At 36.4% G+C, this 22,707-nt stretch overlaps 1 protein-coding gene across 4 annotated transcripts in view; it reads left to right on the top strand.

Moving 5' to 3' along the window:
- Window positions 1-22,707, top strand: part of LOC145687813 (host cell factor 1-like) — a 127,549-nt gene that overhangs the window by 56,307 nt on the left and 48,535 nt on the right. For 3 of the 4 annotated variants that reach the window (XM_081761236.1, XM_081761237.1, XM_081761235.1), the window contains exons 9-10: window positions 12,774-13,045; window positions 14,703-14,877. In XM_081761236.1, the coding sequence (XP_081617362.1) occupies window positions 12,774-13,045; window positions 14,703-14,877 (447 nt within the window). The remainder of the gene's footprint in view (window positions 1-12,773; window positions 13,046-14,702; window positions 14,878-22,707) is intronic. The other variant, XM_081761238.1, reaches the window with a different exon arrangement.

The raw sequence follows: 22,707 nt of genomic DNA, 5'->3' as shown, positions 1-22,707 counted from the left end.
GGGGGCTAAAGGGGAGATGAAGAATTTCCACGTTATTTAAAGGGACGTTTTCTTGGTATAAAAAAATCTTACCTTTTAGATAGTTGAAATAGAAAAAGCAACTTGAAATTCATCTTATCTTTTAGATGGCTGAAATACTAAAATAACTTTAAATTCGGTATAATTGTGGGTTTAAGAGGTGCGAGGTCGTAGGTCGGGCAAACGTGGAAGCTTGGGGGCGGAGCCCCCAGCTAGCCAAGAGCTAGTAATATATATATATATATATATATATATATATATATATATATATATATATATATATATATATATCTTATATATAAAAGAGAACGTACAAATCCTTTGTTCCCTCATCACGCTAATACGGCTGAACCAATCTCTTTCATTTTTGGGGGGTTATTAGGATTTGGACCCTAGATGGTTTTTATCATATCACTTTAATTTTTAATTACCAGTGTCTTGAGATAATTGACCATTCAAGTGTCCATAACGTACAAATCCTTTGTTAGTTCATCATAGGTAAAAATAAACGTATTTATATGCAACCCGCATGACCGTGTCACTCGGCGGGTTAACATAAATGACAGGCGATATAATGTTAACATTAGTGCAATCTACTATGGTTTTTATCATATCACTTGAAAGCGAAAAAGTAAAAATTATCTAAGTAACAAAGTTTATTGCGTTCCGGGGTGACCGCAGCGAAGCGGGGCGGGTTAACATAAATGACAGGCGATATAATGTTAACATTTACTGCAATCTTCTATGGTTTTTATCATATCACTTGAAAGCGAAAAAGTAAAAATTATCTAAGTAACAAAGTTTATTGCGTTCCGGGGTGACCGCAGCGAAGCGGGGTGAACGCTGCTAGTATATATATAAAAGAGAACGTACAAATCCTTTGTTAGCTCATCACGCTAATACGGCTGAACCAATTTCTTTCATTTTTGGGGGGTTATTAAGATTTGGACCCTAGATGGTTTTTATCATATCACTTTAATTTTCAATTACCAGTGTCTTGAGATAATTGACCATTCAAGTGTCCATAACGTAGAAATCCTTTGTTAGCTCATCATAGCTAAATCTAACCGTATTTATATGCAACCCACATGACCGTGTCACTCGGCGGGTTAACATAAATGACAGGCGATATAATGTTAACATTTACTGCAATCTTCTATGGTTTTTATCATATCACTTGAAAGCGAAAAAGTAAAAATTATCTAAGTAACAAAGTTTATTGCGTTCCGGGGTGACCCCAGCGAAGCGGGGTGAACGCTGCTAGTATATATATATATATATATAAAATATTCAATGCGGTTGGATGTTTACAAAAAAAAAAAAAAAAAAAAACTGAAAACACGCTACCACTCATCAAATATTTGACTCTCTCTCTCTCTCATATATATATATATATATATATATATATATATATATATATATATATATATATCATTTCTTTGTATGTCCTTGTAATACTATATTTTAACTTCCTCTTGATTACAATTTTCCAAAGTAGTCATTCATTTCGAAATGATGGTTTTTAACGTTCCACACTTATGGCCTTTTTACGCTAAAAGATGATGAATGAAGGTGAGTAATTATGAAATTAAATTTTTAATGCACCAAAGGCAGACGCGCTATCCACTACACCGCCAGGGAGGGCTCCATTAATTTAAGATAACTTTCTTTGTCCAAAAATATTTGTACAGGTAAATTGTAAAATCATAGTGTTACTGGACACATTTATATCTTTGTTAGCGTTTAAAGCAGAAAATTTGTCCAAAGGTTATTGATACAGTTGAACAAAATGATGCGGAAGCATGTAAATCATTTTTTGAGAAAGTGATGTGGGTGAATAACATTCCTCATGCGTCATACATCGATGTATGCATTTTAACGTGCACATTTACATATAAACAAAAATTTTAGGAATCATCCCTCCCCCCTCCAAAAAAAAATGGATCAAAAGATTGCGATCTTGGCCAATAATTAGGTTGTGGATCGGGGGCCACAAAATGTTTGAATGGTCCCTAAATCAAATTTTTGTTAATTATTTATTTATTTTTTTAACGGAATAAGCCCATCATACTGAGTTAAGTGATAGTTTGGGTTTGGCTACGCTATATGTAGTTGTCCAGATATAAGGCCTCCAAGTAAATTTTTACCTGGAATTTATTGGATATTTGGTCCAAAAAAGGCAAGTATTGTCACGTATGGGGGCCATCTTGGGGTATTATTGTTCGTACAATATTTCGTAAACTTGACAGTTTGCTTATTCGTGGGGTTAACTGCCGCAAATGGCAACCCCGAAATACGAAACGAAGAAATGAACAAAATCAGACGTAATGTTAGCATGTGGGTAAGAATAAAGGCAATAACGATCATTAGTGTAGGATGATTAATTAGGGAGAAAAACGTAAATTTCTGGACTAGACGAGTTCGCGGATTGGTCAGATATTAGGTAAACAGGCAGTAGGGCATAATATGACAGTGTTTCAAACCAATTGTCTTAACTACCCTAGGGCGTGTGCTGCTGTAGTGAAGGGAAATATAGATATGTAGAGTGGAAACTAATAAGGGAGGAGTTGCGTCTGAACTGAGTAGTAAACTGGGGCAAAATTTTAGATGCTATTCCATTTAATGTTAGTGAGGGGGCATAAATTAGTAAAATCTGTTACTTTCTAGAATAAAATGATGTTACTTCCTTAAAGGGTATTTGGCTAGTGTTGGTACATAAAACAATAATCTTAAACTATCTGGAATTGTACTATAAATCAAACTAATGTGTTCACTCGTATGTATAAGAGTGTTGGTAGAAAGTGTCACGGTAGACTACACATACTGTGTAGCGTAAGATTTATAGTATGTGGTTGTTATGTTGATTAAGATAAACAAGATGTATTGAAAGATTATGAATATATGTCGTAAGGACAAAGATTAGGAAGATTATAAGTATATGATTTCAGAAAGATTCAAGGAGATTATTATCTAAAGATATAATAACAAGGATACAGTTGAATGGAAGAGGAATAAGGAATTCAGGTTATATAATAGTGTATACATGTGTTTAATTTATAGTGAAAATAACATTCCGGATAGATTACGTTAGATTTAATTAAGCTACTAACACTAGCCAAATTATACCTTACACATTACAGAAAGTAACAAAATCTACGGAAGAAATATGTTAATTGATTTCATAGTAGTAATGAAAATATATCTGGTTATTACATCTATCGTGTATACTAAGGTAGAAATACGAAATGGAAAATGTGCTCTTTACCCCATAGCACTCCATACGAAAGACATGGAAAAGTACTGTCAAGGCAGTGCACAAAGTGATAGTACAAATGTCGCAAAGCTGTGCAACACACAAGGCGTGCGTTTCATGCCATATAAAATGTTTTCCAGTATTCTCGTTTGTGTGTATACTCACCATCGTTGGCGCGCCTGCTACCTACGGACGCACCCCCTTGCTGCTGCGTGGGCCTCCTGCGCTTCTGCCCTTACTTGGTTAGATAGCATTCGTGCTTTTTTGTGGGCACCTAGCACAAATTGGTTTGTGTTTTTTGCACTATAGTTTTTATGCGGTATGTCCACACTATATTTATACACAACCTTCCTGAAGCCAACCTGCTTCTTTAGTACATATTATAGTAAAAGAGATGCGTTTTTCATAAATATAAGTATGCCTCCACTGTTTGGGATAACACGCAGTAAAGAAGTATCTTTGTATAAATTTTGTAATTTTTAATACCCAGGGAGATGTTTGATAGAGGGGACACCACCCCGAAACCTCATCTAAAAGTTTATTTACGTAATACGGTAAGGATTCATTGTTCTAGTAATTTCTGAGTAGTATGTAGTTTGCAACACTCAACAGTTGAAAGATACTACTATTTCGCTGTAGTACTATATAGATGCATACGGATGTAGTAAAAAGAAAGAAAAAAAAACATAGAAATAAGAAATATTTGTGATTAACAATGAAAAGTAAACGCCGAAGATGAGTCAGAAGTAATTGTAGGCAAGATATACTAAAATAATAACGGATAAACAGGTTCATGTGTGTCTTATCCGAGGCTGCCATCTTCGGAAGATTAGCCTATTCATGTAGTCCTAATCTCCGGATTACTTTTTTGTGTATCACTAGGAAGAAAAGGATAACTTTGGCACTTAACGTCGAAATTTAGTAGCGTTTGATTCCATTTTTCCTCTTACAATTGATACAAATGTTTATGGCGTCAAGAAGGCCCATAATTTCGTTGTCAATCTCTTGCACTTATCCAATCCGATCTGCTAGAATAACTAACATATGGAACCCGCAGAATCAACGCCGCGTTCATAAAATCTCTCGATTGACTTCTGTCCTTAGACAACTAGATTCAGTTTCTACTTTGTATTCATATTTGGAGGCACGGTGACTCTGGTAGAACGCTTATGTCTTATACATGGGGTCCCTAGTTCCATCCCCGGCCAACTAAGTTTGTGGTGGACAACATCGTGTCCGTGGGTTTTCTTGGGGTACTCCTGTTTCCTCCCACTTTCTCTTTCCACCAATTCTTCCATCATCCGTCTCCTGTAGTCTAATGGGGCATAGTCGTGAGACGTTAAACTGAAAGATTTTGCATTTCTATTTCTTCGAGGTCCATCTTAATATTGTCCTCCCGTCTGCACCTACGTGTTTCTAACGAGTTTTGTTCCCAATTGGGTTTCCAGTTAAAATTGGAAAAGCGTTCCTACTATCCTGCTGGAATATGTATTTAATTATATGGAGAACATGTAGTATTAAGTAGCAGATTGTATCAATTTCCAATGAACTTATAGTTCGCTACTGAATTCTCTGTGTCAGTCTGTCTGTTATTCTTCAGGTTTGAGCCCTTCATTCGATAGAGCATCAAAAACTATGAGAAAGTGATTAATCTTTTTCGTACTCTTACCGTTCCCGAGATATTGGTCAAAAATGGCCGATTTCCAGAGGTTTAAGGAGCCATATCTCGGGAAACATAAGTCACAGAGACGATATTGGTGTTGGTCAATACCTAATGGGATGGTCAGTATTTTGGTACCAAATATTGACCGTCCCATTAGGTATTGATCAATGTTGTGTTTCTGACTTACCGTTCCCGTGATACTGGCAAAAAAAAAAAAAAGTTCCGATTTCGGGAGATTTAAGGAGCCATATCTAGCAAATCATAAGTCACAGAGAGATGATATTTTGCGAGAAAGATAAGGTGCGGATAAAAATATTTACATATAGGAAGAATCAGTTATCCTTCCCGCTCCATTCTTTTTTAAAATTCGTTCTGGCAATGCTCTTAGAGCATTCTCAACTGGTTAATGTTCCTGACACTGACGCAGTTCTAACAATGACGCACATACCCTTATCAATGATGCACATACCACTTGAAAGTTAGCGTGAAGGGGTACCCTGAATCTTGCCATTTTATAGTCGAGATTTTGTATCACGTAGTCACGCTCAAAAGCGTTCTTTAATTTTTTTTCTTTTTTTTTCGAAAGATAAGACAAGTGAATTTCGTAGAGATTTTAATGAATTTGAAAAAGAATAAGATGAAGATTGCTTCAACTGTTTCTTCTTCTTAAAGTTATTTGATAAATCTTTTATGAGAGGAATTTGACGTTTAGAAAGGAACTGTAAATTTTATTTATTTTCAATCTATTTCTTGCAAAATTTTGAAGTGTAAATAAAAGTACGGCTGTGTAACCATTAAGAACTATTTCTCAATAGGCAATTAGGTAAACTCTCCTAATTATATATATATATATACATATATATATATATATATATATATATATATATATATATATATATATATATATATATATATATATGAGAGAGAGAGAGAGAGTTTGTCTGTGTGCGGCCTGGAGACCAGACGAGTGGTCCGAGAGTTACCAAAGTTTGGTCACGGGTACCTTTTACCAGGCTCCAGACCAAGACGAAGCTTTTTTTCCAAATTCGAACGGGGGGGCGTTTACCGAGACATATAAAAATAGTAGAAAATGGCGAATATTACTGTGGAATTCATAGTTTTCGCGATCGCTGGGATTAATGGTGAAACTCCAATCGTATTAACTTCCAGATTCACCCAATTCGGTTGCAGGTCGAGGGTCACCAGGGGGGGGGGGGGAGGATACCGAGACATGTAAAAATAATCCAAAATAACCGATATTAGTGTCAAATCCATAGTTTTCGCGGTCACTGAGATGAATGATGATACTCCCAAAGGCGTTGACTTCCAAATACAGTCCCCATCGGCTGGGGGCCAGAGGAGTTTTTTTTTCTCCCAAGATTCGAACGAGGGGTCTCAGGGGGTATTTACCGGGATATGTAAAAGTAGTAGAAAATGACCGATATTTTTTTCTCTGTCCCATGGGAAGAATGAGTATTTTAGCTAGTAAATAAATAAGTAAATTAGCAGATTTTCACGAAATATGACTTTTTCTTTATAAGTTTCTTAATAGAGCGAATATGAACAAAAACACCAGATGTGCAAAAAGTGCAGCCAAGTTCGTCAGCCTCAAAAAGTGTTGAGATGAGGATGGATGAGCCAAGTTCCTTGGCCACTGCATCTGAAAGGAACACTGGAACTTGGCGCGAGGTGTCTAACATATTCGAATACATTAAGATGTCTGTTCCTAGTGTTACGGCCGGTTCATTTCAGCCCTAAGGCTAGTAGTGACCCCCAAATCCACCACGTTCACAAACACCATCCCTAAGGCTCATTAACATCATTTACTTTGACACTTCGTGGAGGAATACAAGTTTTCCTTGTCTGGGTTTCGAACCACCAATCTTACTGCAGTACACTGTATATGTGAATTAGCGCCTTAGCAAAGTTGATATTCCTAAGGTTGGTGGTGGTCCCAACCCACCACGCTTACCACCACTATCCCTAAGGTTCCTTAACATCATTTTCCTTGACACCTCGCGCCAAGTTCCAGTATTCCTTTCAGATGCAGTGGCCAAGGAACTTGGCTCAACCATCCTCATCTCAACACTTTTTGAGGCTGACGAACTTGGCTGCACTTTTTGCACCTCCTGGAGTTTTTGTTCATATTTCACTTCTTTTTGTAGTGCACCATGTCAATATCGTATATTGGAATTTTCAATTGTGACATATTGCTGGATTTAAATTTAAAATTGTACATTTTTAAAGGAGTCATAATGTGTCACATGCAACGTTAGTTCCCAAGGGCTCTCCCACCGGGAATCGAACCCAAGACCCTGTACAAGAAAGACGCACATGCTAGCCACTAGAACAGCGGGGAGGATTTATTCTATTAAATATCTGTCAGAGAGTTATGTCCAAACGAGTTATAATTCATTTACCCGAACTACAAAATCACGATCGCTAACATCTAATTTTTCATTACCTAAATACGAAGTGTATCAACAATTCCCAAAACCCTTGATGCTGAATCCTCGCTGCTACATCATTAGACATGGCTAGTGTTTCAATAGACCTATACTTAGTTCTTCTCTACCTTTTTACATTGCGAAATTACGGAGTTCATTACATGACGCGCATGTTGCGCAGTTTCATACTGCCTCGGGTTTTCCTTCCAATGATATACACCTTTCAAATAGCTTGTAAACTTAATAATATTTGCCACCAACATATCCTAACTGTATATAAAACTACATGAACTGATATAAATTAAAGGGGTGTTTCCGGTTGACGTGGAAAGTTGAAATGATGAAGGGGGATGAAGAATTTTCCCCTGTTATTTAATTTTTTTTTTGGGGGGGGGGGACATATAATCTCATGTTTTAGGAACTTGGCATTGGAATAAAAAAAAATGAAATTCGGTATGCTTGTACGTATTACCTAAGTATTACCTCATTAGTATTACCTAAGTAAATCAGTAAAAATAAACAATTTCAACTTTAGAGTGGTTTTATGGGAAACAGAAAAACCATTTTCATGTTATTTATATTGGACGTCTTCTACACCCCAAATTGTTTAGGCACTTCCGGCACGATTAGAATGATGAAATTTGGCACGATTGTAGCCTCCCGAGACTAACCTACAGGAAAATTGCTAAAATTGAATATTTTTAATTTTTAAGATGAAGATGAAGAAATCACCATGTTATTTAAATAGGCGTTTTCCTGGAATACAAATTCTTATCTTTTAGATAGTTGAAATAGGAAAAGAAACTTGAAATTCGGGAATTGTAAGCTTAAGAGGTGTGAGGAAGTAGGCCGAGCAAAGGCGAGGGTGTGGGGGCGAACCCCCGGAGGGCAAATTCAGGAAATATGAAGAGCAAAGGCACGAAATTCACTGTTGATCAAAAGGCTGATACGTAAGAGATTCTCACACTGTTCACAGATAGACACACGAAACATCAAGAATATTTTTACATAACGACTGTGGTAACTATAATATGACTCGTGGTACCAATATATTTACGAAATCGGTTACATTTTGTTGCTAGTCTCACATAAATTCGAACAATTAGATTTCTCATTTCTTCGAAAACTTCATTAATTTTAAATATTCTCACCCCTACATTATCTTACTTATCAAATTCATTTCAATATCTATTTAATACCAATGACTGCAATAAAGGAAAAATATTCACCGAAAAAAGAAATATTGGCTTTCCTTGTCTGGGTTTCCAACCACGAAATTTACGGCAGTATGTACTGTACGTGTCTTTGCCCACGTTTTTAAAAGTTAACTGATTCACAGAACGTGCCCCATTAACTTGCTTAACTACTTATTACTAGTTTTCAATTATTTTACTCGCACACTGAGAAAATCTGTATGTGGCGTACGTAAAAACGTTGGTTACATGTGTAAATCTTGTAGTTTTTGGACTTAACGTACACTAAACGTATAACTGAAAAAGTATATTTTAAACATACTTTCCGTATAAGTGTTCCGAATAAACGTACTTTCCGCACGAACGAAAAGACTATGTAGGCGGTCAGGATCTCACATACAGATGGCCGTATGTAACTTATAGCTGACGTATGTGTAATGTACGGAAGACTGTTAGATGTCAGACATCCTGCAACGACATTGTGTAACATCAAAGCGGGAAAGAGGGCAGTACGTATGTAGCATATGGATAACGTAGGTTAAGTATTGATTTCTGTAGTAAACATAAGGATCCCGTATATTTGTACACTATACCGCTGTCCGGATAACGGATTTTTCTCAGTGACCTTAGCTTATTTTTCTATTAACCTAGAACGACACGGACACGAACACAGAAACATCGAGGAGAGTTTAGATTCCAAAGGCTCTTCCTCCGGAAATCGAACCGAGGACCGCATAGACCAAAGGCGCACGTGGTAGCCAATAGACCAGCCAGAAGGGCACCAACTCAACCACTCGGACGATTGACAACATTATCACTATGCACATGATGTGTTCAATAACGGAATCGTTCCCGATTTCTGATTGTAACGACAGTTTTTTTTGCTAATGAAAAAATTTCCGTAGCAAATTCCTCAAATTTCATTTTCAAACCGTTATAGTGTACCTTTGTGGAGAGTTTCGCATCTTTATCTCATTAAGAAGTACCTAATGGCTATGGACAGTTTTTCGCCCATAAAAAGTCCCCATAGTACATTCCTTAAATTTGGAACCTTTACTTACACAGGTCATTACATAAGGTAGGTGCCATTATGCAGAGTTTCAATTCTCTATCGCATTTGGAAGCACCTAATCAATGATGAGTGAGTAAATGAACCGATCTCTGAGTAAGGACAGTTTTTCGCCCATAGAAAATTCCATAGCACATTCCATAAATTTCGGATATTTTCCATATTCAAGCCATTATAAGCTACCTTCGTGTAGACATTCACATCTTCATCTCATTGGAAAGTACCTAATGGCTACGGACAATTTTTCGTCTATAGAAAATTTCCCATAGCACATTCGTCACATTTCGGACTTTTTCCATACTCAGGTCATTATAAAATACCTTTATGCAGAGTTTCATGAATTATCTCATTGGGAAGTACAAAATCAATGTGATGAGCGAGTGAGTGAACCGACTGCTTGACTAAGGACAGTTTTCACCCATAAAATTTTTCCATAGCACTTCCTTAAATTTCGGACATTTTCCATACTCAAATCATTATAAGGTACCTTTTTATGCAGAGATTCATCCTTCTATCTCATTGGAAAGTACTTAATTAATGCTATGAATGAGTCAATCATTGAGTGAACCGATTTCTGCTTGGCTACGGACAGTTTTCACTCATAAAAAATTTCCTTTAGTACATTACTTAAATTTCAGACCTTTTCCATACTCAAGTCATTAGTACCAATATATAGACTTTTACGTCAATATTTCATAAACAAGTACTTAATCAATGAGACGAGTGAATGAATGAACCGATATCTGCTTGGCTAAAAATAGTTTTTCACCCATAAAAAAAAATCCTCATTGCACATTTCTCACATGTAAGACCTTTTTCACACTCAACTCATTATAAGGTACCTTTATGCAGAGTTTCACGTCTTTATCTTATTGGAAACTAGCAAATCAATGTGATGAGTGACTGAATGAACCGTTTTCTGCTTTGCTAAGAACAGTTTTTCGCCCATGAAATATTTCCCAATAGCACATTCCTCACATTTCAGAATTTTTTCACGCAAGCCATTATAAGGTACCTTTATGAAGAGTTTCACGTTTATATCATTGGGAAGTACCTAATTAATTTGATGAGTGAGTGAGTGAAACGATTTCTTGCTTGGCTAAGGACAGTTTTTTGCATATAAAAACTTTCCCGTAGAACATTCCTCAAATTTCGGACTTTTTCCATACTCAAGTCATTATAAGGTACCATTGTACAGAGTTTCACGTCTCTATCTCATTGGGAAGTACCTAATCAATTTGATGAGTCAGTGAGCCTGAAAACTGCATATTTTGGGGGTCCAGTACTCGAATATGGTTGAAGGTAGGAATGTGAGATTTAACATATGGGTACATCTGTGGGATATCTCCTTACATTCTAAATTTCATGTTTCTACCATTAATAGAATCGTTTTTACAAAGCCTCGAAATCGGCGATTTTACCCAAAACTCTTGTTCGTGTATAATATGCTTAAGGCAGTGCAGGCCAGTTTTCATTGTTTTCGCGGAACTTGGCTGCCATGCACTGCCGTGCATGTTGATTTCTTGGGGTTGAAATCGGACAGGGACAAGGGATAAGAAAATTCACATTGAATGACCTTGATCAAACATGGTGTGCGTTTCATTTGAAACTAAGTTACACTTATTATGTGGGATTAAAATCGGTCAAGTACCGATGATGGAGCAGTAGTAGTAGTAGTGATGGTGGCAAAATAAGAACTCCTTGTACAATGCACAGTACAATTAATTAAAATTTGCGTTCGTTCATAGTAGAATGACTAGCATGCTATTTGCAGTACATGTTATACCGGCTTCAATTCCTGGTAAGGATCAATCTTGGGAAGAATAGTAGTCAGATTATAATACTTTTGAATTCTATATAGTGTTAAAAATTATTTCATTTATAGACGCCTTGTATTGTAGTGTTAAATTGTAACGAGTAAATAGTTTGGCGTTCCTTTTCATTATCGTGGCTATGGGGAACAGGATCTGCTGCTTAAAGCAAGATCCAAACCACTACTCACAAGGAACGGACATGAACATGTCATCCGGACATCCGAATCAAACCTAGTGCATTCGATAAACAACAAAGATATGTTCATGCACAAAAAAGTTGGTGCCACGGGTAACGGAGTAAGTCCCTGGTGCCCATTAACCCAGTTAATATAAAGAAAATCGTAGACTCCCAGTGAAATAGCTATTGCATGAACAACACGGTTCATTGGAAAATCATGGTTTATAGTTCATTCTCTTAAGGATGAAACAAGCTTTCCAGAGGTGCTATGTATTGCGGTCCATAACGTACTTGAACAGGGAAAATTGAGAGAATGTCGGGAAAATTCCCTTCAGAAATCCCTACCATCAACTTTGGACCCCTCTGGAAAGACCCCGGGTAAAACCACACAATCCAAATGAATCTAGTACTATAGGGGTTAGGAAAGTGTATGCCAAGTTTTGTATTGATAGAGGGAATAGATATGAGGGCAAAGCTTGTTTAACAATACAAATTTTTCCTCTCTCATATCTATTCCGTCTATCAATAAAAACTTGGCATACACATTTCCTAACCCCTATAGTACTTTTAGAGATTTGGATTGTGTACTTTTACCGGGGGTCTTTCCAAAGTTGATGGTAGGCATTTCTGGAGGGAATTTTCCCGACATTCTCTCAATTTTCCCTGTTCAAGTACGTTATGGACCTTAATACATAGCACCTCTGGAAAGCTTCTTGTTTCATGCTGAAGAAAATGTGCTATAAAGCATGACTTTCCAATGAACAGTGTTGATGCAATAGCTATTTCACTGCGAGTCTACGATTTTCTATATACTAACAGGGTTAATGAGCTCCAGGGACTTACTCCATTGCCTATGGCACCTAATTTTTTTGTGCATGAACATATCTTATGTTTATCGAATGGACCAGGTTTGATTCGGATGTCCGGATGACATGTTCATTTCATTTTCTTTGTCAGTTGTCCATCCAGAGATTAATATGCCCTACCAGCGATGGAACCTGCAACCATGCTTGTAGAAAGCATGTGCATTAGCGACTTTCCCACGACGTTGCACTAAGACAGAATACTAACTTAACACGAAGTTCTAATGATTAGTGCAAGATTTTATTTTACTTGATGTTTACATTTTTAACTACAGGTACAACAGAAAGGTCCACAGAGAATGTACAGCCGTTAGCACCTAATGCGCAAGCTGTTCATCCGGGAGCAGAGATTGTCGTAGTCTCCGACGGACTCGTTCGAGGCATTAAGCCTTTATCTGGGTTGGAAAAGCATGGAAAACAACAACGGGCAGCTGAAAATGACATATTGAAAGGTAAACTGGCAACACAAAGAAGAATGTTTTTAAATACAGGGTCCGATCAAATTTTGGCGTTACCTGCCCAGGACACGATGAAATTTGAAACTCAGGCAAGTTTACTTTTGTTGAATTGTGTTTCTCTTAGCAACAAATTATAGTTTACATATGATGAAATCTGCCTATGGCAGTTCTTGTTTGTTTCATGTTAGACTAAAATCTGGTAAGTATGTACTAAATTTACGCATTATACAATTATATGTTGAAAATTGTGTAATCTACAAGATAATTTTCCGTCCTTTGACAAATATAACCAGCGTTGTTGGAAATTTTCCCAGCCCAAAATTACGCACTAAAGCTCACAATAAAACCCAAAAAATCCACCTCCAAAAATATTGCAAAGCTTGAATTGAAATGATAAACTTAATAGGATTTTAATTACTTTCTTCAACCAGGCCGGATTGGCACATTCTTACGCCCTAGACTATACTTCCCAATACTCCCCTACCCAAATGAACTACTTAACCTAATTTGCCTTTCTGTTTGTTTCTGTTGCCTTTTCTGTTTCAAATACATGAAGAAATTCATATATTTTGATCGAGCTCCTTAGTCATTGTAAGTAACAACGACCAATAATGGATGCGGTACTCACTTGGGACAGCACAGTCTCATTGTTGAATACATGTCGGAAGAACCTGAAAACGGAAAAGCATATAATAATCTGTAATAGAAGAGGAAGCCAAATATACCGCTCCAGTCTACTTATCCTAATCTGGGCCGGACTACAGCCGATTAATTGTAGTTGGGCATTTTAATATCCTAGTGCATTTAGAAATGAAGGCATGTTGAAAACATTGGAAAATAATAGCTTTTTTGTTAGTCATGAACAATGCACTTTAGCACTTAAAAAATTGTGATCAAATGTTCGGTACTATTTTTAAATAAGGCAAAAATATATCACCTGATTGATAAACTACTTCATTTCAGTAAATAAATCCCAAACTTACTGCTATTGCCAGCACATAGCTAAGATTAAAATGTAGGGTTACCAAATTATAAAATGAAAGATTTCGATATATTTTTTAGCAATACCTATGATTATATTTGAGATGACAAAGCAAAAACAATACAGGTAAGACTATATTAATGTAGGAAAAAATACATGAGACAAAATGGAATTAAGAAAAGTACAGATATGTGTACGATATCAAGAAAAAATCTCGAGGATATTATTTTCAACTATTTTTTATTTATTATTTACTTGTAATGTAATTGGTGTATATCGTTTTGGCTTTCTCGTTTCAAAGATGAGCAAAGATATTATACAAAATATTTTAATGTGTTTGCTTCATTAATTTGGAAAACCAGGCAGGTAAACCAACATTTTTGAAACTCTCATATGTTATTGCATCAGTGAATGTATTATTGTGTGCTATCAGTGTTCAAACCCAGAAATTAAAGTAGTGCCGGAGCGTGTATTAATGCAAAATTTCTCATACAGATTTGAGGGGTATTGATGTGCTAGTTTGGAAATGTCGATGCATAGAGATAAACGTTTTCGAACTTTTTTTTTTTTTTTTTTTTTCCTCATAAACCAAACTCTTTAAGTTACATGAAAAGATATATTATCTGATAGATTACTATAACGTACCTCATATAGAAGATATACTACAGTGCCCTGATATTCATTGTTTACAAATACATTTTTGTAATGTGTATTATCACACTTGTATGTGTTACGTAATTATAACTTATGCTTCTTGTTAACAGGCAATTGCTATTGGAGGCAAACCTGTGACTGTTCAGGTGACCACAGGTGGTGGTCAACGAACAGTAACCCTTGTGCCAAGTTCTCAACCCATTGTTACGTCACCTACATCCGGAACTCCGAGAGTGCTTACTGCTGGAAAGCAAGGTACTAGCGACTTGTCAACCATTTCAATAGGTAATAACTTCTACTGTTATTTCGTAGATAAAATAGTAAAGTAGATGGCATATAATACCAGGGATGATCAAAAAGTAAGGTTACAAAGCCTGCAGGAGACGTGTATATGTTATTTCATACAAACAATTCAGGCAACAGATAGTACACACAATAGATGATTTTTCAAGACAGTCTCCATATCGGTTCGCATCGTGAGATGTTTGAAGATTCCCTTCTGGTAAAAACCTGTCCTTCCGTGTTCAGCCACGTTGTCTCAAAGTGTTTAACCACCTCTCTCTCTCAACTTCTACCAATTGCCGGTGAATTTCAGCCGAGATTACATGTTTCGCCCACAGAAGTCGAATAACTGAGCGCAGTTCTTCGCGAGACCAGTTTTCCAAACAAGTCACCATTTGTGTTTACCTACAACGAACGCCATAGGTAGCGGATGGCTGAAACTCCGCAGTTACCAACTCCATGTATTAAAATTACCATCCACTCCTCATTTCTCTATAACAGACGAAACTCCAGAAATATCGGCCTTGTAATCTTAGTTTCTGATCCTCCCTCGTATGTATGTAGGTGTTTTATAATTTTAGTAACATGTAATTTTGTTAGCACTCGTTTAAATATCCTGTAGATCGGGGAGGATGAGAGATCGAGATATCGACCACAGTGTCATAAGGGCATCCGTAATGAGTGCTGTACGTTTGTGAACAAAGTGCTGTCACAAGCTTAGAGAGCCCTCCCAGCTGGTCTAGTGGCTAGCGCGTTCACTGTTCCGGGTTCGATTTCTAGTGGAAGAACCTTGGCATTTGAACACACTACGATGGTTAAGATTGCACTTTAAATTTTAGGTCCATGTCTCTTATAGCGTGGGTGCCGAATTCCAGTCTAACCAACGAACGAGAATAAAGATAGTTGACCGGCAGTACATCAACTAACGAATAATATGGATTTTGTTTTGCAAGTGAGACGACTGGTAAAAGTCTCACAATTAGGCATCCTAGATGTTTTGTAGATTTTCCTTAGTTTCACTGCACCCGTGTCAGAATCGTAGTTTAAATATAAGGCCTTAACCCTTTTAAATTCTGGCTTTTTTGGAGTAAATTATAGTTTGTCAAGCAGCTACATCATCATCCCCATTTATTCTAGGATCATGGTCCATACGTCTTTCTCTTCAGAATAGAACAGTCTTTTAAATGGTACATTTCTCTATGATACTGACAAGTAAACCTTACGTTTGGGTGAATCGAGTTGCTGACTGAGACACACATGAAAAAGTAGTACTAAATGTGATTAGTATTTCAGTGAAGTTTTAGGTGCGAAGCTCCAGGGGTTTAGGAGATACAGCTACCAGAACATCACATGGAAGTACAGAATAGTCTTCATACAGTTGGAGGTAAAAGCTCTGTAAGACCTCTTGTAACGACAAAAGGTGCATAACAAATATATGGGTACATATTAGGACTAGGGGGAAGTCATATAGTAAGGGTATATCTGACGGCGGCCATCTTGAAATCCGCCATTTTGAATCAAGCTTAAGTTTTTAAAATAGGAATAGGGTCATGTGATACATGATTTAAGACTCAAATTTAATCAGAAGAACAATGGTGACGTTAATTTTGATTTACGCGCAATTGGTAAAAAGTTACAGGGAAATTAAATATTGTTGCAGCATATGTATTAGTTCTTTACCCCACCTTGTAAATTTTGTTTTAATGATAATAATTAAATAAAAAGCAGGTGGATAAATATTAGGTCTATGGTAAGAGTTGCATTGATGGCGGCCATGTTCAAATCATCCATTTTGAATCAGACAAAAGTTTTAAACAAAACGCATAACAGTGAGACCTTATTAATAGCAAATTTTACCATAACCATTTTTAACAATTTTTGCTTTATCATTAACCAGCACAAAGTTAAATGGATCGCTTCTTACGACTACTGCTTTGACGGAATTGTTAACGACAAATGTGTCAAGTGTAACTCGATTGCCTGTGTCAGGTGTGCTCACTGTGAGCAGAGCATTTGTGCAAGTCATGCACTCTTTTCTGAATTACATATTGATTGTACTAATTGAGGACTTTTCTGGAAAACACCAAAGACCCAAGTTCAATTATGACTCAGTTCCACTTTGGTCATTTTTATTTAAATTAGCAACTTGTTTATGCGATAACAAATGCTGGTTAATGATAAAGCAAAAATGGTTATACCGTTGGATTTATGGTAAAATTTGCTATTAATAAGGTGTCACTGTTACGCGTTTTGTTTAAAACTTTTGTCTGATTCAAAATGACGGATTTAACAAAGCCGTCAACAAGGCAACTCTTACCATAGACCTAATATTTATCCATCTGCTTTTTATTTAATTATTATCATTAAAAGAAAATTTACAAGGTGGGGTAAAGGACTAATACATATGCAGCAACAATATTTAATTTCCCTGTAACTTTTTACCAATTGCGCGAAAATCAAAATTAACATCACCATTGTTCTTCTGATTAAATTTGAGTCTTAAATCATGTATCACATGACCCTATTCCTATTTTAAAAACTTAACCTTAATTCAAAATGGCGGATTTCAAGATGGCCGCCGTCAGGTATACCCTTACTATATGACTTCCCCTTAGTCCTAATATGTACCCATATATTTGTTATGCACCTTTTGTCGTTACAAGAGGTCTTACAGAGCTTTTACCTCCAACTGTATGAAGACTATTCTGTACTTTCATGTGATGTTCTGGTAGCTGTATCTCCTAAACCCCTGGAGCTTCGCACCTAAAACTTCACTGAAATACTGACCACATTTAGTACTACTTTCTCATATGTGTCTCAGTCAGCAACTCGATTCACCCAAACGTAAGGTTTACTTGTGAGACTGGAAATTTTGAAGGAAATCAGGATTTTTTCAGTTTTTTTTTTCTTCCAAATTTTGACACACTGGGTCCTCCTCTTTTAATGCAAAGTTCTCAAAATTAACTGAAAAATACTAAGGGGTGTACTAAATATGTTTACAAACTTTTATGCTTTTATCTTGAATAGTAAATGCGGGAAAAATATTTACCAATGAGCCCCACAATGTCGCATATTACTCAGACCCGGATATAATACAAAAGTTTCCTGAGATATCCCTATTTACCCTAGGATCATAGTACGTCCATCATTCTCTTAAGAACAGAACAGTTTCAAACTACCATTCACATGTCTCTGAGGGAAGGGGGGGGGGGAATCGCGAAAAAAGGATTTTTTGTTAAAAAATATCCTTTTTACCCTTTTGCCCCTCTGGACCCCTCTGCTTTAACGCAGAAATCTGAAAAATACTAAGTGGTGCACTGAATGTGTGTGCAAAATTTCAATCTTCTAAGTGCAAAAGTAAGCCTGCGAAAAAATAATAAAAACAGGCGTCACAAAAATATATTATTTTTAAGTTATGACGCCATCACATCCTATGTCTCGACGCAGAAAGGCGTGAAACCATACGGAATGTATCCTACAATGCCTCCATGCTTTTAAAAATAAATAAATAAAGAACATCTCTATTGGTACTTTTTTAATCGAATAAGGAAGACTGCGTTAGTACCTAAAAATAAGTATTATAACTTAAAAAGGTTAAAGAGTTCTAGAACCATGGAGAGTAAAATTCGTCCTTGTTTCTTTCTGTGATGGCCAATTTAGAACTGCAGTTTAGCATTGTTATTTTTTCTTAACAAATGTAGATCGTGCCGAAGTATGAAATGGGATATTATTGACAGTAGTTTGGTTATTAAATAAATAATAAACTAAGAGGGAGGAAGTTCATTACTCTTGGTAGGCAGGTACTTCTACTATTTACGATACTTTTTCATAGGAGCTCTGAATAACATTTTTCATATTGACTCAGTGTGGTATAATGTTGGGGAAACTACTTGAAGTAAGAAGTTTTTCGAAGACCAAAGTATTGCTAATGAGTACACAGCTGGTTATCAACATAATGGAAACACCTCAACGAAATGCAACGTAATCTGATTATGAATTGAGTAATCTGTAATGATTCTACTACATGAAATGATTTTTTTTTTTTTTTTTTTAATTTTCTTTTAACGTCCCATTATTATCCCCTTTAGGCTAGGGGTGCCGATGATTGAAGCAAGTGAATGTACTTTGGATGTGTACTGCCCCGTCCATCTCAGTTGTGTTTTACTGTGACAGAGCAGTCCATCTATAAGCACTTTCGTTGAATACTTCATCAGAAATAAGTAGAATAGGGATAGAAAGGAAAATAAAAAAAAATAAATAGAAAAGTAGCTGTACAGTGTCCAAATGAGCACGTAATCTTCAGCGAACGTGTATATAGTACAGACTTGAACCAATACTATTTTAAAGTGGTTAGCGTACGCGCCTTTTGCGTGGGAGACCCAGGTTCAATTCCTGACGGGAGTTCATGTTGTTCGGATTTCACGTTAATTAGTAGGTCTCGTCTCATATAGCCTCGGTGCTGAAAGGGACATTAAACTCAATATCCAATCCACTCAATACTATTTTACTGATTTTTAATTTTCTTTTTTCTCCTAATTAACGTGAATGGTTTAACACTACAAGTAATATGAAACGAAGAAAATGTCAATAGTTTAAAAGCAGTATCCACAATTCTTTACGTTTCATCATCAACTTTTCTTAGAAAACACCGGTTTTGATAGTGACAGAAGAAAAACATGTGCACACGAGGCAGATGTGTGCATAACTAATGTACTTAACAGTCTAACGTTATTTCATCGTTAAACCCTCTATCGCTGGCTTCACCGTATCAAAATAGACAGCACTTCATAAATATATATTTCATGTCATTTTATTTTTGAAGCGAAATTAAAAATTTAGGTCATTTTTGATATGGTAGCACGCCGCAATATATATTCAGCTACATAGCCATAATAAATTGATACTTTAACCCCAAAGGTAAGGGAAGATGCCAAATTTCACGGCAATTTCGTCAACAGTACAAGTTCTAAACGTTAATTTTGGATCCAGATTATATGGCTTCACATTTATTTTCAGTAGCCACGTTTCCTTACATTTTTTTCTTTAATCCATTTTCATTCAGTTTCTTGTTTTGAAAATTTAATAACGGAAATCTCAGTTCTGTACTTCACTCTGTTATAAGTCAACGCAAAATAGAATTAAGGTAAGTTCCGTGTATAATAAATATCTTTGGAGTTTATAGAAATATTGTCAACGATTCATTATCACAAGTTTCTTTTCAATTGTTGGATTCAAAGATACCAAGTTAGGTATATGAGGAGATAGTTGCTTCACGAATTTTGAAAATTTTATTCCGAAGGACTAGAAAGAAAAGGAACGAATTTTACTGTTATTTTTATCCGTTAGATATGGTTTACGTTTGGTAGAGATCAAATCTCCTATATATATAATACGTGAGATAAACTGAGATGAGGTCGTATATGCACAAATTCTTAGTTAACGTGAACCGGAAAATGCTTCTGTTTGGAGGATAGGTGAGGCCGTGACCAAGTTGTACAGTCCGCAGCAAAAAACCTGCAACAAGAGCATGTAAGTTTATTGTGAAACTACATCTAACGGCACAGGGAATCAACATAACGTCTAAGTGGCACAAATCACACCAGTAGAAACCTTGGTGTCCTCCCAATCACACTTATTTTGGAGCAAAAGACTTCATTTCACAATAAACTTACATCTCATGTTGCAGGTTTTTTGCTGCGGACTGTACAGTCATGTCTAAAAGGATTGTTGCATATCTATAATTGTCTTGTTGTGGGAATATAATTTGATAATGATTTTGCAGGGTACTTTTAAGACTGTTACTATGTGTATAATCGGGAAATGTATATTTGTGATAAATTTCATAGGAGAAGAATTATAAATACGAAAATTAGAATGAGTAAAACAAAATGTTTCTAAATGGACAAGAAAGTTTTATTTTCGTTTAATTGATATTATTTACTGCTCTTTTGACATGAAATTTGCCACATACAGGTCTTTGCCGATTATACACACACTAACATTATAAGAAATATCGGGCGAAATTATCCAATTATATTCCTAGAATAACATATTTATAGACATGCGACAATTATTTTGGACATGACTACATATGAAGGGAGTAAGGTAGATCAGTAGTATAGCGCTTGCCTTTGTTGCAATTCCAGGCCATGTGAGTGTCCGTGCCTTTTCTCGGGATTCTCTTCGCTTTCATTAATCATAAACCAAACCACTTGGCGTAACAGCCCATTTGAGGACCTGAGCCACTCCAATGCCATCTGTCAGCGACCGGCTGAACTACGTCGAGACTAGCAACGAGCACATTTTCAGCGCGCTGCGTCGCCCTGTCACTAACCAGCGTATCGAGAGCTTTGTAGATCTAGTGGACGTCACGTCTTTCAGATGACTCCCCGGTTCGCCTCACGACGCTGGCTGTTCGCCAAAAACTGGGAAATACCGACCGGGAATCGAACCTGAAACCACGTGAACGTGAGTTCAACGCTCTTAATTATGCACTAACCATATGTATTTTATTATTATTATTCTAAAGGGACGTTAAAGATTCATATAACGCTCTACTTGTCAGTGTATTGGAAGCTAGAATAGTAAAGAATCAATAAAATTAAAGTACTTCTATGTGTTTTACTCAATATGAGATTGAGAATTTTAAATTATACCCAAGGGTGAATATGAAAAACTCTTAATTATCTTTTGCTACATATGAGAGTTCTTGAGTAACTGTGTTGACATCCCTTACACTTAATCTTGATTTATTCTAAATTCGTATTGTATGCTTATATAACACTGACTCAAGTTGGAGGGAAGTTATTTTCAAATGCTCCAATTTTCTAAACATAACGTGTTTGGATGTTCGTTTATTACACTTTTTAATTATGTTTTCTCACAGTTCGGCATCTACGTCTGTTATTTGTTGTAGAATTCCTATTATCAGACCACCCGTCCCACGCATTTTCTCTGTTAGTAGTGCACGTAGACATTTCAAACAAAGAGATTTGGTGCTAGACAGACTGTCACAGTGAAAGCAAGGAATGAAATTACATTTTGCACTTAAGTTAGGAGATTCGAAAATACTTTTCCCGATATGTATGAAAAAGAGCTGAAATGCCATGCAACCGTCCAAATGTGAAAGGAAGTATCTACATTTTGCTTGTTTTGAGAACTGCAAAAAAAGGTAATTTTTGATAATTAACGTTAAAGACTGTTTTGTCAATGGTCACTAAGTGTTCATTGACGCCGAATAGAAAACAAACTCTTTAACAGTAACGTTAATTATCAAAAATCACCTTTTTTGCTGTTCTCAAAGCAACCAAAATGCAGATACTTCCTTTCACCTTTCGGCGGCCGCATGCGAAACAGTTAGCTGATCGCTTAATGCCATTATCACGAAAAGAATACCTGAAGCTAGTTTGACTTAGCCGAAGAACTGAAAATCAATCACAGTCTCAACAAAGATAAACAGTTCTGTGAAAGATGTTTACTACGAGTTTATGAAGTGACATTCCGAATTGTTTCTTAGAACACCTGTGTCTATAAGTGTATTGAGAACAGCAACTTTCAATAAGGAAGAAATTGCAAAGTTCTTTTCGAATTAGTGCACACTGATGGAGAAATATTCTTTTCCATCATCACAAACATTGAACGTGAATGAGACTCTTGTATCGTCGTATCGTGAAAAAGGGAAACGAGTTGTGGGCAAGTTGACGTCGGGCGAAAGAAGTCGAAATATAACGTTGATGTTCTACATGAGTGCTACTGGTCAGTTTGTACCACCGCTCTTCATATTTCCGCATCAGAGAATGAGTGAGAGACAGATGGTTGATGCTCCACCCGAGA

The sequence above is a fragment of the Thermobia domestica genome, chromosome 6 (assembly GCF_964235325.1).
Source record: "Thermobia domestica chromosome 6, izTheDome1.hap1.1, whole genome shotgun sequence".
In the NCBI taxonomy this organism is placed as follows: Eukaryota; Metazoa; Arthropoda; class Insecta; order Zygentoma; family Lepismatidae; genus Thermobia; species Thermobia domestica.
This window is presented reverse-complemented; position numbering and strand designations above follow the sequence as displayed.